We start from the raw sequence: 23315 nt of genomic DNA, 5'->3' as shown, positions 1-23315 counted from the left end.
AACACCTCCGGATCGAGTCCCCACTCTCCTGGATGGAGATCGTGTCTGCTAAGGAAGTCGGCTTCCCAGTTGTCTACTCCTGGAATGAAGATTGCCGACAGCGCCACCGCATGCTTTTCTGCCCAGAGTATGATTCTTGTTACCTCTGAAATTACAGCCCTGCTCTTCGTTCCGCCCTGTCGGTTTATATAGGCCACAGTCGTTACACTGTCCGACTGCACTTGAATGGCTCGATTTTGCAGAAGATGAGCCGCTTGGAGAAGACCATTGTAGATGGCTCTTAGTTCCAGAATGTTTATTTGAAGACTGTATTCCAGACTTGACCACCTTCCTTGGAAGGTTTCCCCTTGAGTGACTGCGCCCCAGCCCCGGAGACTTGCATCCGTGGTAAGAAGGACCCAGTCCTGAATCCCGAACCTGCGGCCCTCCAGAAGGTGAGGCGTTTGCAGCCACCAGAGGAGTGAAATCCTGGCTTTCGGCGACAGACGTATCCTCTGGTGCATGTGTAGGTGAGTTCCCGACCATTTGTCTAGGAGATCCAGTTGGTAGGACCGAGCATGAAACCTTCCGTATTGTAGAGCCTCGTAGGAGGCAACCATCTTCCCCAGAAGGCGAAGGCACTGATGAACCGATACCCGGGTTGGATTCAGGACATCCCGGACCATTGTTTGAATCATCAAACGCTTTCTCCTCCGCAAGAAACACCCTCTGCACTTCCGTGTCGAGGATCATCCCCAAAAAAGACAATCTCCCTGTCGGCTCCAAATGTGACTTTGGAAGGTTCCCTGAGCAGATGAGTCGTGAGAACAATGGACTGCAACAACATCTCCCGGGACAATGCCTTTATCAGCAGATTGTCCAAATATAGAATTATGTTCACCCCCTGTCTGCGGAGGAGAACCATCATCTCCGCCATCACCTTGGTGAACATCCTCGGTGCTGTGGAGAGGCCGAATGGTAGTGCCTGAAATTGACAGTGACTGTCTAACAGTGCAAATCTGAGATAAGCCTGGTGCGGTGGCCAAATCGGAATGTGGAGGTACACATCCTTGATATCCAGGGATACCAGGAACTCTCCCTCCTCCAGACATGAAATCACTGCTCTGAGAGACTCCATTTTGAATTTGAAAAGCCTCCGGTAAGGGTTCAACGATTTCAAGTTTAAAATTGGTCTGACCGAACCATCCGGTTTCGGTACCACGAAAAGGTTTGAATAATAACCCTTGCTTTGTATATGAGGTGGAACTGGGACAATGACCTGTGATTTTTCCAGTTTTAGGATGGCTTCCCGTAGGCTACCCCTGTCAGTCAGCAAAGCTGGCAAGCCTGATTTGAAGAATCGGTGAGGCGGGAGTTCTTGAAACTCCAGTCTGTACCCCTGGGACACAATGTCCTGTACCCAGGGAACCAGGCCGGACGACACCCAGACGTGTCTGAAACGTCCGAGTCTCGCACCCACCAGTCCGTCCTCCAGGCTGTGCGGTCCACCGTCATGCTGAGGATTTTGAGGAACCAGAAGCAGGTTTCTGGTCCTGGGAGCCTGCGGGTGCAGGCTTTTTGGATTTTGCACGACCGCCTTTAAAGAAAGTGGTAGGAGGCTTGGACTTTTTTGCCTTAGCGGACCGTAAGGACTGCGACACAGCTGAAGAAAATGGTTTCTTCGTAGAAGGTGTAGCAGAGGGAAGGAAAGGCGACTTACCCGTGGTTGCCGTGGAAATCCACGCATCCAACGCTTCCCCAAAAAGAGCCTGACCTGTGTAGGGTAGGTTCTCCACACTTCTCCTGGGTTCCGCGTCTGCAGACCATTGGCGTAGACAGAGTCCCCTGCGAGCTGAGACAGACATGGAAGAAATCCGTGCAGTCAGCGTACCCAGGTTCTTCATGGATTCCACTATGAACCCCGCAGAATCCTGTATGTTACGTAAAAACAATTCAATGTCACTTCTATCCATTGTATCCAAATGCTCTAGTAATATGCCCAACCACTTTACTATGGCTTTAGAAATCCATGCACAGGCAAAAGTGGGCCTTAACGCCACTCCTGAAGCAGTGTATATGGATTTGAGCGTAGTGTCAATCTTACGATCAGCCGGTTCTTTTAACGCGGTAGATCCAGGGACAGGTAAAACCACCTTTTTAGACAGTCTGGAGACAGATGCGTCAACTATGGGTGGGTTTTCTATCCTCCTCAGGGAAGGGAAAAGCAACCAGAACCCTTTTTGGAATCTGGAATTTCTTCTCCGGCTTTTCCCAGGATTTTCAAATATAGCGTTCAATTCTTTTGACGCAGGGAGGGTTAGCGAGGCTTTCTTATTGTCAGTGAAGTAAGCCTCCTCAACCTGCTCAGGTATCCGTGTCATCTTGCATTATCTGGGCAAATGCACGTTTCTATGGAAACATACTAGGGGACTTTGCAGGAATAGGAACAGAACCTGACCAAACTGCCATAGAGTTTTTTAACACCCGAGTTTCAGTCTCAGTATGAGCTACCCTGGTAGATATCGTAGAGATCATACCCTTAATTGAGGTCAACCTCTCAGGCTCATTAATAGGGATCTGAGACAATACATTACATTCCTGTGTACATGGAATAGATTGCTGAGGGGGGCGGTGACTCACTCGCCACCGGAATTTTTCTGGCTCTGTTAGGGGGTGGCAGCATGCTGCAGGAGTGAGTGGTCGCCTGGGGCGGCTAACGATCATCACCCTCAGGAGCCAACGTCCTGTCAGCGGAGATAGTGGCTCAAAACACATCAGGGCGGACACTACTCCCCCCCCTAAGTACAACGAAGCAGGGAGGCTGTTGCCAGCAGCCTCCCTGTGCCTAACTTAACTCTTAGAAAAATAATAAAACTAAAGAAGCTCTAGGAGCTCCCTAAGCGGTGACCGGCTCCTCCGGGCACATTTTCTAGACTGAGTCTGGTAGGAGGGGCATAGAGGGAGGAGCCAGCCCACACTCTCAAACTCTTAAAGTGCCAGTGGTTCCTAGTGGACCCTTCTATACCTCATGGTACTAATGTGGACCCCAGCATTCTCTAGGACGTAAGAGAAATTGGATAGTACGGTCGATATGGAGCAAGAAAAGCTCCCTGGATCTTGCTTTTACCAGGAGATCGTCCAGGTAAGGGACAACTTGACCCCTTGGACCCGGAACATCATCTCCGCCATTACCTTTGTGAATATCCTTGTGGACAGGCCGAAGGGTAGTGATCGTCCAGATAAGCCTGATGAGGCGTCCAAATTGGAATATGACGGTAGGCGTCCTTGATATCCAAAGAAACCATGAATTCTTGTTCTACCAGGCCCACAATCACTGCTCTTAAGGATTCCATCTTGAACTTGAAAACCCTGAGATAAGGGTTTAAGGACTTTAGATTAAAAATGGGCCTTACCGAACCGTCCGGCTTCGGTACCGCAAACAGGTTGGAGTAATAACCCTTTCCTCGTTGTTGTACTGGTACAGGAACAATGACGTGGGACTGGACCAACTTTTAGATGGCCTGTTGCAATGTAACTTGCGTATCCTCCAAAGCTGGTAAGCTTGATTTGAAAAATCGTTGGGGAGGAGCACTGTCGAACTCCAGCTTGTAGCCCTGAGAAATGAGGTCCCAAACCCAGGTATCCTGGCAGGAACTTTCCCAGATGCGGCTGAAGTGACTCAGTCGAGCTCCCACCTCGAGATCCCATCGGGGTGGGTGGGCACCGTCATGCTGAGGACTTAGTGGAAGCAGAACAGATGCTCTGTTTCTGAGAACCAGTGTTTGCAGGTATTCTTGTCTTACCTCTGGTGCCTCTACCGCATTGGAGGCACCTCTGGCTCAAGATCGAAATCTGTTAGACCGAAAGGACTGAAGGCCCCGGGTAGGAACACCTAGCCGGTGGGGCCCCAGAGTGGATAAACGTGGTTTTCACCGCAGTAACTTTAGAAATCCACGTATCCAACTCCGCCCCAAAGAGCCATTCCCCAGAAAAGGGGAGAGATTCCATAATGTGCTTGGACTCTGCGTCCGCTATCCATTGATGCAACCACACGTCTATGCGCGCCTACACTGCTATGGCAGAGGTCACAGCATTAATAATGCCCATCTCCTTGAGCGAGTCACACAGGACGCATGCAGTGTCCTGAATGTGCTTCAGAAGAGTCACTGTAGTGACCAGAGGCATATCCCCGGAGAGGCCCTCCTGAATTTGAGAAGCCCACGTGTGAATAGCATGGGTCATCCAGCAACCCACTATGACCGGCCTTTGCGATACACCTGCGGCTGTGTAAATAGACTTTAGTGTAGTCTCTATTTTTCTGTCCCTAGGATCCTTCATGGTAAAGGAGACCGGGGAAGGCAGCACCGCCTTTTTTGACAGTCGAGAGACTGATACGTAAACCCCCGGGAGTACTTCCCAGAATTTCCTATCTTCAGGAGCAAATGGGAAAGTGTGCAAAATTCTTTTTGACACTTGATATTTTTTGTCTGTATTTTTCCACGCTAACTTAAACAGGTTATCTAACTGCAGTATCAGGGAGAGTGACATTAGGCTTGTTTTTTATAAAGAAAAACGACTGCTGTGATGCTGCGTCCTCTAGAGGAAGTTTTAACACGTCCCGTATACCCAGAATGAGGGGTTCAATACCCTGAGCAGACGTGGAATCCACACTACATATTCATCTGAATCAGAGAGTAGAGCAGGTAAACCACGCTTTTGTGATCATGAGTGAGAGAGAGGGGGCTGTGTAACATCTCCCCTGGCAGCTAAGTCTGCAACAGCCTGTTGTAGTAGCCGAGTTTTTTGAAGTTTAGCAGTGAGTTGTGATGACATATCAGACATCATATTTTTAAGGGCCCCTAGCCAGAAAGCCTCTTGACCCTCTCCCCCAGCCCCCTCACTGAGCTGTGAAGACCGACTGCATTGTTCACATGAAACAGAATCAATGATCAATGATAAGGGAGAGAATCTGGTGTGGCACACACTGCATAGTTTGTGTTTACCCATGTTCACAGTAAAGCACAATCACATACACAGACAAGTAATAACTATCAAGCCTGCCCCTTACTGTATGTGAGAGGAAGACAGAGAGAGAGGGGACCAGCACACCCAAGCTACACCGCCCCAGTGAGGATGTAAGCTGTTATATCACATTGAAACACCTATGATTACTGTCCTTTACAGGACACAATTTGTGTACTATAGCGTCTCTCCCCCTTTGCTACACCCTGTACCAGTTTTCCTGTGTTTTCTGAGTGTCAGGTGAAGCTGTGTGTGCCTGCTGCTGCTGTAAGCAGTGTAAGGCGCCAAAATACTGCTGGTCCCGCTCTGAGGTAACTCCCCCCCCAATGGCGCCGGAGCTAGTGCTCTTTATACTGGCAAAGACTCCCAATTAGCTTAAAAACATCACACAAGTGCTAGTTTAAGCCACCGCTAGCCACTGTACACAGGGGGATATAGCAGCCTTCCCTGCGTGTCAGCTGCACTTTGAACCAGGGGACCCCCCTAGCGGGGTCCCCGGTATGTACTCACCAGTCGTCAGCTTCAGGTTATAGTTAGGGGTGTGTGGCGTGCTGCGACTGCGACAGCTAAAGCGCAGTGCCCCGCTGTACAAACAACCTCTCAGGACGGTGGTCCTGCAGCGGGGAAGCAGCTCTGACACCTCGCAAATCCGGTGACCCAACCCCCAACTCCCACAGCGCAGGTATGCTGTTGCCCAAACAGCATACCGAAAATAATAAAAGTTTAAAAGAAATTGAAGAAAACTCTCTGGAGCTGCAGAGATGTTCATCCTCTCCTGAGGGCACTTTTTATCTAAACTGCCTGTGGGAGGGGGCATAGAGGGGAGGAGCCAGCACACCCAGTGAAGAAGTTTAAAGTGCACCAGCTCCTTTGGACCCAGTCTATACCCCATCGTACTAAGGGGGTCATTCCGACCCGATCGCTCGCTGCAGTTTCTCGCAGCACAGTGATCGGGTCAGAACTGCGCATCCAGCCGTCGTTGCCTAGTGATCGCCTCTGAGGCAGAGGCGGTCGGGGGCTGGACGGCGGCGCCAAGCCGCCGTTTAGTAGGCGCGGTCCGGCCAACGCAGGTGTGGCCGGACCGTTGGAGGGGGCGCGATGGCTGCGTGACGTCACACGCAGCTGCTGCGGGCCGGGGAGTGACGAGTAACTCCCGGCCAGCACGCTGAAGCTGCGCTGGTCGGGAGCTACTCTTGAAGTGCAAAGGCATAGCCATGCGGGGCGGACTAGCCCTGTGCTGGGCGGACTAGCGGACTAGCCCTGTGCTGGGCGTCCCCCTGCATGTCAGTATGAATGATCGTAGCTGTGCTAAATTTAGTACAGCTACGATCAACTCGGAATGACCCCCTAAGTCTCCCCAAAATCCCTTAAGTAAAGCACTCCCATTTGTAAAGAAACCATATTAAAGAATGCATCAAAAATATAAGGCTTAATGTAGCAAAAAATGTTCCAGTATAAAGAACTATGGGGAACAAGTACTAAGCCAGAGCTTTTCAACCTTTTACAACTTGCGGCACACTTAACAAGATATAAATATTGCCATGGCACACTCAAATATAATGGTGATGCATGGTGCAGGTGCGTGTCCTAGGATGTCATGTCGCAGCTTCTCCATAGGTAATGCATGAGCCACATCTGAGAAAGCCAGAAGAGACCAACACTGTCCGGGCCAAAAATTAGAACTGGCTCTGCAACCACTAAACCCACCAGTATTAATTGTTCCAGGGCCTCAGTAGCGGCAAAACACTGATGGGCCTGGCTGTGCTTCTATGGCGGCACACCTGGAGACTGCTCAAGGCACACTAGTGTGCCACGGCACAGTGGTTGAAAAACACTGTACTAAGCAGTCATAAAAGTGGAGAAGTAAGCCAGTGGAGAAGTTGCCCATGGCACACAATCAGCTGCTCTGTAAACTTTTATAGTATGCTAATTATAAATGTTACATCAATGCTGATTGGTCAACTTCTTCACTGGCTCACTTCTCCACTTTTATCACTGCTTAGTACATCTCCCTCTTACTATACAAAATATATAGAGATTTGACATTGGATATGAAGAATTTAATTCTTACTCCCATTGCCTGGCTGAACACAAATGAAATTACTGCTTTGTATTAACAAGCACCCAATCTACACACACCACTTATATTTTGGTTGCAGGTGTGTTGCATTGCAAACTTTTGGTGCATAGAAAGTTCCAATATGAAGAATTTTGAACTTAAACTCAGCAATCAGCCAAAATAGATCTCGGCCGCTGCATACTTTCAGCTGTGTGTGAGGAACGGTCTTACCAGCACCGATGTCGCCCTTGATATCATATGGTCTATCTATTTGCATTCTCTTTTGGCAGGGAACATTTTCTAAATCTAGCCGCTGATGAGCAAATCGTTCAACATATTTGTTCTCCTATGTATAGGCGTAATGTAAATAATACTTATTTACATAACATTCTCACATACTGGTTTAAAGTACACATGACTGACTGGACCATTTTAAATTTTCTTCTGCTAAATTTAAATGCACTAGAATGCCTAAATTGCTTTTCCAAATCCTAGCAAAAGTTTCCTTAACCCCTTCCCTACCCAATACTACTACTTTGGAGCATCTGAGGGAACCTCTGTCATTCACTGCATTTAGCAGGAGATCATCACAAACATATTTCAGCCACTAACCTATGGCGCGTCTTGGCTCGGCCTGTATATGAGCGATCCAATGCAGCATCTGCATGAAAACTTACAGCCACAGGGGGGGTATTCAATTATCCACGAATTCACTGCAATTGTTTGCGTGAAAATTTTGCGCGGCAATCGGACGAAAATTGCCGCGAAAAGCTGTACTCCTCATTTTTCAACCTACTCAATTCCAAACGGGTTTAACGTGAAAATTGGTGCAGTGAAAGGTGTAGGTGAAAATGGGGAAATCAGCATGTTCCCCAAAAAATGCTAACTTAACATAGGAGAAGAGAAGAGAAGTGTATTACAGATCACATTAGAGAGTTTTGGGGGACTTAAATTGTGTGAAATGACCAGGGGTGTTTCTACAGAGGAGGGGGCCAGTGTGCACCTCGGGTGGGCCCCCTATTCTGAACGGCGCTGTAGACGCCAGCTTTGTGCCGGAGTCTAATGCGCATGTGCAGGTCTCCGGAAACATGGCGCTCGCCATGATCTGGAGACCAATTTGGCTACCGCGCATGCGTGGCGGCCATTTTGGTGGCGATTTTCGACGCAAACGCTGCGCCCACCCCTGGACTCTGGTAAGGTAGGTATTTAAATGGGTGCAATGTATGCGGTGTGGGCCACCCCTGGACCCAGGGGCCCGTGTGCCCCACACACATTGCACCCATTATAGAAACGCCAATGGAAATGGCTGTTATATGCATTTTTTTTTAAATGCAAAAAAAATAAATAAGATTTTAAACCTACCGGTAATCTTTTTCTCCTAGTCCGTAGAGGATGCTGGGGACTCCATAAGGACCATGGGGTATAGACGGGCTCCGCAGGAGACATGGGCACTCTAAGACTTTAGATGGGTGTGAACTGGCTCCTCCCTCTATGCCCCTCCTCCAGACCTCAGTTAAAGAACTGTGCCCAGAGGAGACGGACAGTACGAGGAAAGGATTTTTGTTAATCTAAGGGCGAGATACATACCAGCCCACACCATACACACCGTACAACATGGTATATACTAAACCAGTTAACAGTATGAACAAAACAGCATCAGCCAGAGACTGATCTCAACTGTAACATAACCCTTATGTAAGCAACAACTATATACAAGCCTTGCAGAATTTGTCCGCACTGGGACGGGCGCCCAGCATCCTCTACGGACTAGGAGAAAAAGATTTACCGGTAGGTTTAAAATCTTATTTTCTCTTACGTCCTAGAGGATACTGGGGACTCCGTAAGGACCATGGGGATTATACCAAAGCTCCAGACCGGGCGGGAGAGTGCGGATGACTCTGCAGCACCGATTGAGCAAACATGAGGTCCTCCTTAGCCAGGGTATCAAACTTGTAGAATATTGCAAAAGTGTTTGAACCCGACCAAGTAGCTGCTCAGCAAAGCTGTAATGCCGAGACGCCTCGGGCAGCCACCCAAGAAGAGCCCACCTTCCTAGTGGAATGGGCCCTTACTGAATTTGGTAACGGCAATCCAGCCGTAGAATGAGCCTGCTGAATAGTGTTACAGATCCAGCGTGCAATAGTCTGCTTAGAAGCAGGAGTGCCAACCTTGTTGGCTGCATACAGGACAAACGGTGCCTCTGTTTTCCTAACCCGAGCCGTCCTGGCTACATACATTTTTAAGGCCCTGACTACATCAAGGGACTTGGAATCCTCCAAGTCACCCGTAGCCACAGGCACCACAATAGGTTGGTTCATATGAAACGACGAAACCACTTTAGGCAGAAATTGAGGACGAGTCCTCAACTCCGCTCGATCTACATGGAAAATCAGATAGGGGCTCTTGTGAGACAAAGCCGCCAATTCGGACACCCGCCTCGCAGATGCCAAGGCCAACAACATGACCACCTTCCAAGTGAGAAATTTTAATTCAACTGTTTGAAGAGGTTCAAACCAGTGTGATTTAAGGAACTGTAACACCACGTTAAGGTCCCACGGTGCCACTGGGGGCACAAAAGGAGGTTGGATGTGCAGCACTCCCTTTACAAAAGTCTGGACCTCTGGGAGAGAAGCCAATTCCTTCTGAAAGAATATAGATAAGGCCGAAATCTGCACCTTAATGGAGCCTAACTTCAGGCCCATATCCACTCCTGTCTGTAGAAAACGACCCAGCTGAAAATCTTCCTTAGGAGCATTCTTGGCTTCACACCAAGACACATATTTCCTCCAGATACGGTGATAATGCTTCGCCGTTACCTCCTTCCTAGCTTTGATTAGAGTAGGGATGACTTCCCCCGGAATACCCTTCCTAGCTAGGATTTGGTCTTCAACCGCCATGCCGTCAAACGTAACCGCGGTAAGTCTTGGAACACACAGGGCCACTGTTGTAACAGGTCCTCCCTGAGGGGAAGAGGCCACGGATCTTCTGTGATCTTTTCCTGAAGATCTGAATACCAGGCCCTTCGAGGCCAATCTGGAACAATGAGTATTGTCTGCCCTCTTGTTCGTCTTATGATTCTCAGTATTTTTGAGATAAGCGGAAGTGGAGGGAACACATAGACCGACTGAAACACCCACGGTGTCACCAGGGCGTCCACCGCCACTGCCTGAGGGTCCCTCGACCTGGAACAATACGTGTCTATTTGAGGAAGTCCCCAACGACTTGTTACTTCTGCAAAGACCTCTTGATGAAGTCCCCACTCTCCTGGATGGAGATTGTGTCTGCTGAGGAAGTCTGCTTACCAGTTGTCTACTCCCGGAATGAAGACCGCTGACAGAGCGCTTACATGATTTTCCGCCCAGCGAAGAATCCTGGTGGCTTCTGCTCTGCTCCTTGTCCCGCCCTGGCGCTTTACATGCGTGATGTTGTCTGATTGGATCAGAACGGGTAGGTTGCGAAGAAGACTCTCCACCTGTTGCAGGCCGTTGTATATGGCCCTTAATTCCAGCACATTGATGTGTAGACAAGCCTCCTGGCTTGACCATATTCCCTGAAAATTCCTTCCTTGTGTGACTGCTCCCCATCCTCGGAGGCTCGCGTCCGTAGTCACAAGAACCCAATCTTGAATGCTGAACCTGCGACCCTCTAGAAGGTGAGCACTCTGGAGCCACCACAGGAGAGAGACCCTGACCCTGGGGAACAGGCTTATCCTCCGATGCATCTGTAGATGGGACCCTGACCACTTGTCCAGAAGGTCCCACTGAAAAGTCCTCGCATGGAACCTGCCGAACGGAATGGCCTCGTAGGCCGCCACCATCTTTCCCAATACTCGAGTGCATTGATGAACTGACACTCTTTTTGGTTTCAGCAGGTCCTTGACCGTGCTCTGGAGTTCCTGGACTTTTTCCATTGGGAGAAAAACCCTCTTTTTTTCCGTGTCCAGAACCATGCCCAAAAATGACAGCCGAGTTGTCGGAACCAACTGCGACTTTGGTAGATTTAGAATCCAGCCATGTTGTTGTAGTACTCTCAGGGAGAGAGACACGCTTTTTAGTAACTGATCCCTCTTGCCTTTATCAGGAGATCATCCAAGTATGGGATAATTGGGACTCCCTGCTTGCGCAGGGAGCACCATCATTTCCGCCATTACCTTGGTGAAAATTCTCGGGGCCGTGGAAAGCCCAAACGGCAACGTCTGAAACTGGTAATGACAATCCTGTACAGCGAATCTCAGGTACGCCTGATGAGGAGGATATATGGGGACATGAAGGTATGAATCCTTTATGTATAGTGACACCATAAACCCCCCCCCTTCCAGGCTGGAGATCACTGCCCTGAGAGATTCCATCTTGAATTTGAACCTTTTCAAATATAGGTTTAGGGATTTTAGATTTAGAATTGGTCTGACCAAGCCATCCGGCTTCGGGACCACAAATAGGGTTGAATAAAACCCTTTCCCCTGTTGTCCGAGGGGAACCTTGATAATCACCTGCTGTTGACACAGCTTTTGTATGGCAGCTGAAACTATTTCCCTCTCTGGGGGAGAAGCTGACAAGGCCGATTTGAAAAATCGGTGTGGAGGCACATCTTCGAACTCCAGTTTGTAGCCTTGGGATACAATTTCGACCACCCAAGGGTCCAAATCCGACTGAACCCAGACGTGGCTGAAGAGACGAAGACGTGCCCCCACCGGTGCGGACTCCCGCAGCGGAGCCCCAGCGTCATGCGGTGGATTTTGTAGAAGCCGGGGAGGATTTTTGTTCCTGGGAACTAGCTGTAGCTGGTGTTCTTTTCCCTCTACCTCTGGCGAGGAAGGAGGAGACCCGACCCTTTCTGAACTTATGCGACCGAAAGGACTGCATCTGGTATTGAGGTGTTTTCTTTTGCTGTGGGGGAACATAAGGCAAAAAAGAAGACTTATCCGAGGTAGCTGTGGAAACCAGGTCCGCGAGGCCCTCCCCAAATAAAATGTCACCTTTGTAAGGCAAAGCCTCCATATGTCTCTCTGAATCAGCATCACCTGTCCATTGACGGGTCCACAGGGACCTTCTAGCAGAAACTGCCATGGCATTGGCTCTTGAACCCAACAGCCCAATATCTCTCGCAGCCTCTCTCATATATAACGCTGCGTCCTTAATGTGACCCAAGGTAAACAAAATACTATCTTTATCTAAGGTGTCAATGTCAGATGACAAGTTATTTGCCCACGCTGCAATTGCGCTACCCACCCATGCCGACGCTACTGCAGGTCTGAGCAGGGCTCCCATAGTCGCATAAATTGATTTTAAGGTAGTTTCCTGTCTGCTATCCGCAGGATCCTTTAGGGCCGCCGCGTCCGGGGACGGTAGCGCCACCTTTTTGGACAAGAGCGTCAAGGCCTTGTCCACCGTGGGCGAGGATTCCCACCATAACCTGTCCTTTGAGGGGAAAGGATACGCCATAATAATTCTCTTGGAAACCTGCAGTCTCTTGTCTGGAGTTTCCCAAGCCTTTTCAAATAAAGCGTTCAGCTCATGAGATGGAAGAAACGTTACCTCAGGTTTCTTTTCCTTAAACATGCAGACCCTCATGTCAGGGACAGAGGGGTCCTCTGTGATATGCAAAGCATCTTTTATTGCAATAATCATATACGGAATATTCTTGGCCACTCTTGGGTGCAACCTCGCATCATCATAGTCGACACTGGAGTCAGAATCCGTGTCGGTATCAGTGTCTGCTATCTGGGAGAAGGGACGTTTATGGGACCCTGAATCAGAATCAGCTTTATTGGCCAGGTATACTTGCGTATACTAGGAATTTGTCTTCGGTTTGCTATACAACAGCCAAGTAGGTAACAGGTAAGCAGGTGGGGGAGGTGGGGGGGGGCAAGTAAAGTCACACAGATAAATATACCGTAGGGACACAAGTTAGTTACATGTACGTCTAGTCAGTCAATGTTCAGGAGTTTAGCAGGCGGACCGCTTGGGGAAAGAAACTTTTGAGGCTTCTGGTGGATCTGGCAGGGACAGCCCTGTAACGCCTGTCTGAAGGAAGCAAGCTAAACATGCTGTGGCCGGGGTGTAGCTGGTCTTTTACTATCTTCATTGCCCGCTTTTTAGCTCTGGACAAGTACAGATCCTGGACTGAGGGAAGGTCGGCCCCGATGATCTTCTCTGCGGTTCTGACCACCTTTTGGAGCCTGCATCTGTCCCTCGCTCTGGCAGAGCTGTACCATACGAGTATCGAGGAGCACAGTACCGACTCCACAATCGCGGAGTAGAAGAGGAGCAGAAGCTTCTGCGGGATGTTGAACTTCCTTAGTTGCCTGAGGAAGAACAACCTCTGCTGCGCTTTCCCAACAGTGGCGTCAGCGTTGGACCCCCATTTAAGGTCCCGGGAGATTGTGGTCCCTAGAAACTTGAAGGAGTCCACTAGCGATACCACACTGTCAGCAATCGTTAGTGGAGGTGCACTAGATGACTTCTTCCTGAAGTCCACTATAATCTCGACAGTTTTGAGGGGGTTGAGCTCAAGGTTGTTGTGGATGCACCACTGGGCCAGCCGGTCTACTTCCCGTCTATAGGCCGATTCGTCCCCATCCTTGATGAGGCCGATGACGGTGGTGTCATCGGCGAATTTGATGATCCTTACTGATTGCGCCTCTGAGGTACAGTCATTTGTGTACAGGGAGAAGAGCAGGGGTGAGAGGACACAGCCCTGAGGGGCCCCTGTACTAATGGACCGCGCTTGAGAGGTGAATTCCCCCGCTTTCACCACCTGTGTTCTATCTGTCAGGAAGTCTACTATCCAGGAACAGGTAGCTTCTGGGACCCTAGGTGAAGTAATTTGGGGTGGAGGATGCTGGGGACGATTGTATTGAAGGCCGAGCTGAAATCGACAAACAGGACCCTCGCGTAGGTACCGGGAATGTCTAGGTGCTGTAGAATGTAGTGCAGGCCCAGGTTGACTGCATCCTCGACACACCGATTTGAGCGATAGGCGAACTGCAGGGGATCCAGTTGGGGGCCAGTCACAGTTTTCAGGTGATTCAAAACCAGACGCTCGAACGTTTTCATGACCACAGACGTCAGTGCTATCGGCCTGTAGTCGTTCAGGTTCATGATAGTGGGTTTCTTGGGGACCGGGACGATAGTAGACCTTTTGAGGCAGGAAGGGCCTTTCTGTAGCTCCAGCGATTTATTGAAGATCTTGATGAATATGGGGGCGAGCTGACCCGCACATGCTCTTAGGGCAGATGGTGACACTCCATCAGGACCTGGAGCTTTCCTGGGTTTGGCCCTTTTGAACAATGCCTCCACCTCTTCTTGGGTGACTTGCAGTGCCTGGGGTTGGCCGCCGGTGTTCGGGGCATCGTAGAGGTGATTGTTTGGGTTGCAGTGGACTTCTTTTGCGAACCTGCAATAAAAGTGGTTCAGTTCATCTGCTAGGTCTTGGTGCATGGTGGTGGACTTTGATGGTTTCCTATAGTTGGTTATGGATTGCATTCCTTTCCATACAGATACGGGGTCATTGGTGGAGAGATCGTTTGTCAGCTTGTCCGAGAACCGCTTTTTTGCTAGCCTGATTCCTTTAGTCAGAGAGTTCCTAGTACGGTTGTATAGTGCTCTGTCACCGCTGCTATAGGCCTCCTCTTTGGCTCGACGAAGTTGCCTGAGCTGGGCATTGAACCAGGGCTTGTTGTTGTAAATGCGGTAAGTCTTGGTAGGTACACACATGTCCTCACAGTAGCTGATGTAGGATGTGACAGTGTCTGTCAGGTCATTCAGGTCGGTTGCCGAGGCTTCGAAGACCCCCCATTCCGTGCAGTCAAAGCAGGCCTGGAGCTTCATCTTGGCCTCATTGGTCCATTTCTTAACAGTCTGAACGACAGGTTTAACCGCTCTCAGCTTCTGTGTATAGGTAGGGAGTAGGTGGACGAGGCAGTGGTCAGATAGGCAGAGTCCAGCATGCGGGATAGACCGGAAGGCAGACTTGAGGGTAGTGTAGCAGTGATCAAGGGTGCGCCCATCTCTAGTGGGACACGTGACTTGTTGTTTGTACTTAGGTAGCTCCTTGCTCAGGTTAGTTCTGTTGAAGTCACCCAGTACTATAAGCAGAGAGTCTGGGTGTTTTTGTTCTATGTCGGATATGCATACGGCCAGGTGGTGCAGGGCTTCGTTCGTGCAGGCGAGAGGGGGGGGATGTACACTCCCACAAGGACAATTGAGGCAAATTCCCGGGTGGAATAGAAGGGGTTGCAGTTGATAACCAGCATCTCCAGGTGAGGGCTACATGATTTGCCTATGATCGTGACATTGGTGCACCATCCATCTTTGATGTAGAAGCAGATGCCACCACCCTTCGTTTTTCCTGAGAGAACCGTGGAGCGATCGGCCCTGAAGAGACTGAAGCCCGGCAGAGACATCGGGTTGTCCGCAATATGGTCGTCCAGCCACGTCTCCGTAAAGCAGTGGACGGATGACCCTGCAATGCCTGACCCTGCGCTGCCCAGAAGGAGGGACAATTCGTCGAACTTGTTTGCCAGTGAGCGCACATTCGAAAGCAGGATCGCGGGAAGTGCAGACCGGTGCCCTCGCCGTCGCCACCTCACTGGGGCGCCTGCGCGACAGCCTCTCCTCTGAGCCCAGGTCCTTCTACTAGGGCCGACATGAGGGCCTCCGTCATTCTCTTTCCGGGGCCGGTGATCCATCCGCCAGTCGCCACCCGGGCTGTGGGGGGGCACGGCCGCTCGGTCATCCACTTCGGTGTCCACAACGTCTGTATCCTTGCCACACAGGGCAGCAAGGGTTGCAAGGGCCGCTGATCCGCCCGCCGACGGGCCCGAACGTGTGGTAAGCACCTCGGGAGCGCTCCAACTTAGGAGGGCTTCCCTGCTGTATTTGGTCACCAGTGGGATAGACAAGGGCAGGGGAAGGGTCTTGTGACACAGCCAAAGCCATGGATTGACTCCCTGCGCTGTCCTTGGACTCTGCTTTGTCCAATCTCTTATGTAATAAAGTCACATTAGCATTTAAAACATTACACATGTCCAACCAATCAGGTGTCGGCTGTGCCGACGGAGACACCACCACCATCTGCTCTGCATCCTCCCTAGACGAGCCTTCTGGTTCAGACATGTCGACACACACGTACTGACACCCCCACACACACTGGGATATCTGAATATGGAGACAGACCCACAATAAGGCCCTTTGGAGAGACAGAGAGAGAGTATGCCAGCACACACCCAGCGCCACTAGATACTGAAACAAAGTCCCAGCCTGTAAAGCGCTAGATCTACACAATTTAGCACCAAATAAATGTACCCCCCTCGTTTTTGCCCCCTGTTACTTGTTCAGCAGGGGAGAGTCCGGGAGCAGCTTATCTGCAGCTTGCTGTGTAGAAAATGGCGCTGGTTAGTGCTGGAGGATCAAGCTCCGCCCCCTCGACGGCGGGCTTTGGTCCCGCTCTTTTCCTTTAAACTGGCAGGGGATTTATTATATACTGCCTCTGCAGTATCTATATAACTGTGCCAGACTTATTGGAGGTGAAAATTGCTGCCCAGGGCGCCCCCCCCTGCGCCCTGCACCCGTGTGTATTGTGGGAGCAATGGCGCGCTGCACGGTACCTCATGAAGATCTGAAGTCTTCTGCCGCCTTTGAAGTCTTCTTGCTTCTTACACTTACCCGGCTTCTATCTTCCGGCTCTGTGAGGAGGACGGCGGTGTGGCTTTGGGACGAACAGCAAGGACGACACCTGTGTTCCGACCCTCTGGAGCTAATGGTGTCCAGTAGCCTAAGAAGCAGAGCCCATCAGTCCAGGAAAGTGAGTCTGCTTCTCTCCCCTCAGTCCCACGAAGCAGGGAGCCTGTTGCCAACAGTGCTCCCTGAAAATAAAAAAACAAAAGCCTTTTTCAGAGAAACTCAGTAGAGCTCCCCTGCAGTGCATCCAGTCTCCTCTGGGCACAGGATCTAACTGAGGTCTGGAGGAGGGGCATAGAGGGAGGAGCCAGTTCACACCCATCTAAAGTCTTAGAGTGCCCATGTCTCCTGCGGAGCCCATCTATACCCCATGGTCCTTACAGAGTCCCCAGAATCCTCTAGGACGTAAGAGAAAAAAAGATAGAAAGCAAGTTTTTTGTGCAAAATAAATGTTCTCATTAAATTTGGGGTACGTGAAAATGGGTATAAGTATTTATTTGGGTAATTTTAAGGTACTTAAAAAAAAAAAAAAAGTGGAAACAGACCGATTACTCCCACCTGCAAGAATAAAAACACCTGTCCCACTCATAAAGCACCCCAATATACCTGTCCCATACCCTGAACCCCAATTTCCATCACTTTGTACTTTTTCTCCCCAAAAATGACATGTCATTCATTGGCCAATTAAAAATAATTAAAAAGTTCAACGTGCCTAATTAGTCATTAAGGGGTGGTGTCCCAGGGGTTCTGTACCATGGTGGTCATTCCGAGTTGTTCGCTCGGTAATTTTCTTCGCATCGCAGCGATTTTCCGCTAATTGCGCATGCGCAATGTTCGCACTGCGACTGCGCCAAGTAAATTTGCTATGAAGATTGGTATTTTACTCACGGCACTACGAGGATTTTTCTTCTTTCTGGAGATCGGAGTGTGATTGACAGGAAGTGGGTGTTTCTGGGCGGAAACTGGCCGTTTTATGGGAGTGTGTGAAAAAACGCTACCGTTTCTGGGAAAAACGCGGGAGTGGCTGGAGAAACGGAGGAGTGTCTGGGCGAACGCTGGGTGTGTTTGTGACGTCAAACCAGGAACGACAAGCACTGAACTGATCGCACTGGAAGAGTAAGTCTCGAGCTACTCAGAAACTGCACAGGGAAATCTTTTCGCAATATTGCGAATCTTTCGTTCGCAATTTTGATAAGCTAAGATTCACTCCCAGTAGGCAGCGGCTTAGCGTGTGCAATGCTGCTGAAAGCAGCTTGCGAGCGAACAACTCGGAATGAGGGCCCATATCCAAACATTTTTACTTTAAAATAGTGAGTTTTCCAAAGTTTACACCTGCTCAGAGTAGGTGAAGTGAAATTTGTGAGAAAATCACTGATAAATTTTCCTGGAAAATTGAATAGGCTGTAATCGCATTTCGCGCGAAAAGTCCGTTATCGCCGCTAATTGAATACCCCACACTGTCTGTTCTCTAAAGTCTACAAGTTTTGATTGTTAATCCGCAGAGGTCAAAGACAGATGTAATTACTAAGAATATGTTAAATATAAAAAAAATGATATAGCAAAGGACCCTCCAGCAAACTACTAATGTTGAGAAGTTATGGGATGAAGACAAATGGCTATGAAACTCTTTTATAGCAAACCTGCCATTAGAAAGCTATGCTCTAGACTTTTTGTTGCCTTTAAATACTTTTTATGCACTAGTTATCTGGTACAATACCTTGAAGTCTTCGATCAATGTTTTCACAGCAGATGTATCCAGCAGATTAAGAAACTCAAAGCGAGGCCGAGCCCGGCTGTAACCACAGCCCAGTACATGCCAGTTGTTGTCCTTGAACTCTTTATACACAGCTCGGCCAAGGAGACCAGTTGCACCAGTTATCAGAGCCCTTCTACTGGGAACAGCAACATCCTCCTACAATGCAATCACAAATCAGTTTTGGGTTCAGATACTTACACAGGATACCAATACATCTTTAGCAAATATGATTTTATAGCACACAATGGACTGTAACATTAATAGAACCTTGGTATTCAAATGCATCATATATTATTATACAGTTTTGTTAAGGGGTGGTCTTCAGTATACCGGCGCCGGGATCCCGACAGCCGGCATACCGACACTTATTCTCCCTCGTGGGGGTCCACGACCCCCTGGAGGGAGAATAAACCGTGCCCGTAGCGTGGCGAGCGCAGCGAGCCCGCAAGGGGCTCATTTGCGCTCGCCACACTGTCGGTAAGCCGGCATATCGTAGTGAACCCTTTGTTAAGTGTGTTTATCAATATTTAGTTAACATAAATTTTTGGAAATAATGAGCCGGTTAGAAAACACTAAAAGCTTATTAAATACAACTTGGCTAATGAAGATAAAGTACTGTTTTCTGTCGACCATTTGTGCAATGTTTACATCAATAACACAACCTGAAGAATACACTTTTTAAAAGGTTACATATATCCAAAAATGTTAAATTGGTATGAAATACATAAACGTAAAGAACAGTAGCCAAACCTGTAAAAAAAAAAAAAAAAAAAAAATCCCACAACAACAACAACAACAACAACAACAACAACAACAACAAGCAGCTTGGGTGGAAACAGGACAAAAAAGTAAATCCACCCCCCATCCCTCTTCCAGTATTCCCTAAAGCTGTAATGGATATCAAATGGCAATCAAACTATGGCCCTAGTACAGAGGTTCCCTAAGGTGGTCCTCAAGGCATCACAATGGTCCAGGATTTAACCCGGACCCCAGTTTATGTACTCGCCACACCAGGGTCTTCAGCTCTGTTAGGGGTGACGGCATGCTGTCGGCGTGCGCGCACACCCAGGGGGTAATGTGAAACAACACCTCAGGAGCTTTGTCCTGTCAGCGGGGATCCAGACCATTAACCCTTTAAGAGGTTGGTTCGGTCCCTCCCTTAGTCCCACGATGCAGGCAGACTGGTGCCAGCCAAACAACAAACTAAAAATAAGAATTTACTTACCGATAATTCTATTTCTCGTAGTCCGTAGTGGATGCTGGGGACTCCGTCAGGACCATGGGGAATAGCGGGCTCCGCAGGAGACAGGGCACATCTAAAAAAGCTTTTAGGTCACATGGTGTGTACTGGCTCCTCCCCCTATGACCCTCCTCCAAGCCTCAGTTAGGTACTGTGCCCGGACGAGCGTACACAATAAGGAAGGATCTTGAATCCCGGGTAAGACTCATACCAGCCACACCAATCACACCGTACAACTTGTGATCTGAACCCAGTTAACAGTATGATAACAAAACGAAGTAGCCTCCGAAAAGATGGCTCACAACAATAGTAATAACCCGATTTTTGTAACAATAACTATGTACAAGCATTGCAGACAATCCGCACTTGGGATGGGCGCCTAGCATCCACTACGGACTACGAGAAATAGAATTATCGGTAAGTAAATTCTTATTTTCTCTAACGTCCTAGTGGATGCTGGGGACTCCGTCAGGACCATGGGGATTATACCAAAGCTCCCAAACGGGCGGGAGAGTGCGGATGACTCTGCAGCACCGAATGAGAGAACTCCAGGTCCTCCTTAGCCAGAGTATCAAAATTTGTAAAATTTTACAAACGTGTTCTCCCCTGACCACGTAGCTGCTCGGCAAAGTTGTAATGCCGAGACTCCTCGGGCAGCCGCCCAGGATGAGCCCACCTTCCTTGTGGAATGGGCATCTACATATTTCGGCTGTGGCAGGCCTGCCACAGAATGTGCAAGCTGAATTGTACTACAAATCCAGCGTGCAATAGACTGCTTAGAAGCATGAGCACCCAGCTTGTTGGGTGTATACAATATAAACAGCAAGTCAGACTTTCTGACTCCAGCCGTCCTAACTATATATATATATATATATATATATATATATATATATATTTTTAGGGCCCTGACCACGTCTAGTAACTTGGAGTCCTCCAAGTCCCTAGTAGCCGCAAGCACCACAACAGGTTGTTTCAGGTGAAAACGCTGACACCCCTTTATGAAGAAACTGGAGACGAGTCCCAGTTCTGTCCTGTTCAAATGGAAAAATTTTAATATGGGCTTTTGTAAGACAAAGCCGCCCATTCTGACAATCGCCTGGCCGAGGCCAGGGCTAACAACATGGTCACTTCCCATGTGAGATATTTGTCAACAGCATGGTCACTTGCCATGTGAGATATTTCAAATCCACAGATTTGAGCGGTTCAAACCAATATGATTTTAAGAAATCCCAACACTATGTTGAGATCTCACGGTGCCCCTAGGGGCACAAAAAGCTGTATATGCAATACATCCTTTACAATCTGGACTTCAGGAACTGAAGTCAATTCTTTCTGGAAGAAAATCTACAGGGCCGAAATTTAAATGTTAATGAACCCCAATTTGAGGCCCAAAACACTCCTGTTTTCAGGAAGTGTAGAAATCGACCTAGTTGAATTTCCGTCGTGGAGCCTTCCTGGCCTCACCCACGCAACATATTTTCACCATATGTGGTGATGACGTTGTGCGGTCACCTCCTTCCTGGCTTTGACCAGGGTAGGTATGACCTCTTATGGAATGCCTTTTCCCTTCAGGAACCGGCATTCAACCGCCATGCCGTCAAACGCAGCCGCGATAAGTCTTGGAATAGACATGGTACTTGCTGAATCAAGTCCCTTCTTAGCTCCCCGGGCCCTTAGTCCTCTGTGAGCATTTCTTGAAGTTCCGGGTACCAAGTCCCTCTTGGCCAATCCGGAGCCACTAGTATAGTTCATACTCCTCTATGTCTTATAATTCTCAATACCTTGGTTATGAGAAACAGAGGAGGGAACACCTACACTGACTGGTACACCCACGGTGTTACCAGAACATCCACAGCTATCGCCTGAAGGTCTCATGACCTGGCGGAATACCTGTCCCGTTTTTTGTTCGGGCGGGACGCCATCATGTCCACCTTTGGTCTTTGCCAACGGTCCACAATCATGTTGAAAAACTTCCCTATGAAGTTTCCACTCTCCCGGGTGGAGGTCATGCCTGCTGAGGAAGTCTGCTTCCCAGTCGTCCACTCCCGGAAAGAACACTGCTGACAGTGCTATCACATGATTTTCCGCCTAGCGAAAAATCCTTGCAGTTTTCACTGCCCTCCTGCTTCTTGTGCCGCCCTTCTGTTTACGTGGGCGACTGCCGTGATGTTATCCCACTGGATCAATACCGGCTGACCTTGAAGCAGAGGTCTAGCTAAGTTTAGAGCATTATAAATTTGCTCTAAGCTTATTTATGCGGAGAGAATTCTCCAGACTTAATCACACTTCCCTGGAAATTTTTTTTTCCCTGTGTGACTGTTCCCCAGCCTCTCAGGCTGGCCTCCGTGGTCACCGGCATCCAATCCTGAATGCCGAATCTGCGGCCCTCTAGAAGATGAGCACTCTGTAATCACCACAGGAGAGACACCCTTTTCCTTGGATATAGGGTTATCCGCTGATGCATCTGAGGATGCGATCCGGACCATTTGTCCAGCAGATCCCACTGAAGAGTTCTTGCGGGAATCTGCCGAATGGAATTGCTTTGTAATAAGCCACCATTTTTACCAGGACTCTTGTGCAATGATGCACTGACACTTTTCCTGGTTTTAGGAGGATCCCTGATTAGCTCGGATAACTCCCTGGTTTTCTCCACTGGGAGAAACACCTTTTTCTGGACTGTGTCCAGAATCTTCCCTAGGAACAGTAGACGTGTCGTCGGAAAAAGCTGCGATTTTGGAATATTTAGAATCCACTCGTGCTGTCATAGAACTACTTAAGATAGTGCTACTCCGACCTCCAACTGTTCTCTGGACCTTGCCCTTATCAGGAAAGCGTCCATGTTTCTTTTAAGAAAAATCATCATTCCGGCCATTACCTTGGTAAAGACCCGGGGCGCCGTGGACAATCCAAACGGCAGCGTCTGAACTGATAGTGACAGTTCTGTACCAGGAACCTGAAGTACCCTTGGTGAGAAGGGCAAATTTGGACCTGTAGGTAAACGTCCCTGATATCCAGTGACATCATATCGTCCCCTTCTTCCTGGTTCGCTATCACTGCTCCGAGTGACTCCATCTTGATTTGAACGCTTGTATGTAAGTGTTCAAATATTTCAGATCTCACCGAGCCGGTTGGCTTCAGTACCACAATATAGTGTGGAATACTACCCCCTTCCTTGTTGTAAGAAGGGTACTTTGATTATCACCTGCTGGGAATACAGCCTGTGAATTGTGTGAGGGGGAGACGTCTCGAATTTCCAATGTACACCTGGGATATTACATGTAGGATCCCGGAGTTCCCTTGCGAGTGTTGCTGAAACTCTTGAGATGACCCCCTACCGCACCTGAGTCCGCTTGTACGGCCCCAGCGTTATGCTGCGGACTTGGCAGAAGCCGTGAGGAGCTTCTGTTCCTGGGAATGAGCTGCTTGCTGCAGTCTTCTTCCCTTTCCTCTCCCCCTGGGCAGATATGACTGGCCTCCGTCCGCCTGCCCGTATGGGGACGAAAGGACTGAGACTGAAAAGACTGTGTCCTTTTCTGCCAATATGTGACTCGGGGTAACAAAAGGTGGATTTTTCAGCTG

The 23315-nt window shown here is 49.0% G+C and overlaps 1 protein-coding gene across 2 annotated transcripts in view; it reads right to left on the bottom strand.

Moving 5' to 3' along the window:
- The window catches only part of MAT2B (methionine adenosyltransferase 2 non-catalytic beta subunit), a 199820-nt gene that overhangs the window by 59830 nt on the left and 116675 nt on the right, over positions 1-23315 (bottom strand). For both annotated transcript variants that reach the window (XM_063928220.1, XM_063928219.1), the window contains exon 2: positions 18458-18652. In XM_063928220.1, the coding sequence (XP_063784290.1) occupies positions 18458-18652 (195 nt within the window). The remainder of the gene's footprint in view (positions 1-18457; positions 18653-23315) is intronic.

Source organism: Pseudophryne corroboree, chromosome 6 (genome assembly GCF_028390025.1).
Source record: "Pseudophryne corroboree isolate aPseCor3 chromosome 6, aPseCor3.hap2, whole genome shotgun sequence".
NCBI lineage: Eukaryota > Metazoa > Chordata > Amphibia > Anura > Myobatrachidae > Pseudophryne > Pseudophryne corroboree.
The sequence above is the reverse complement of the archived record's forward strand: the minus strand, read 5'-3'. Positions and strand labels throughout refer to the sequence as shown.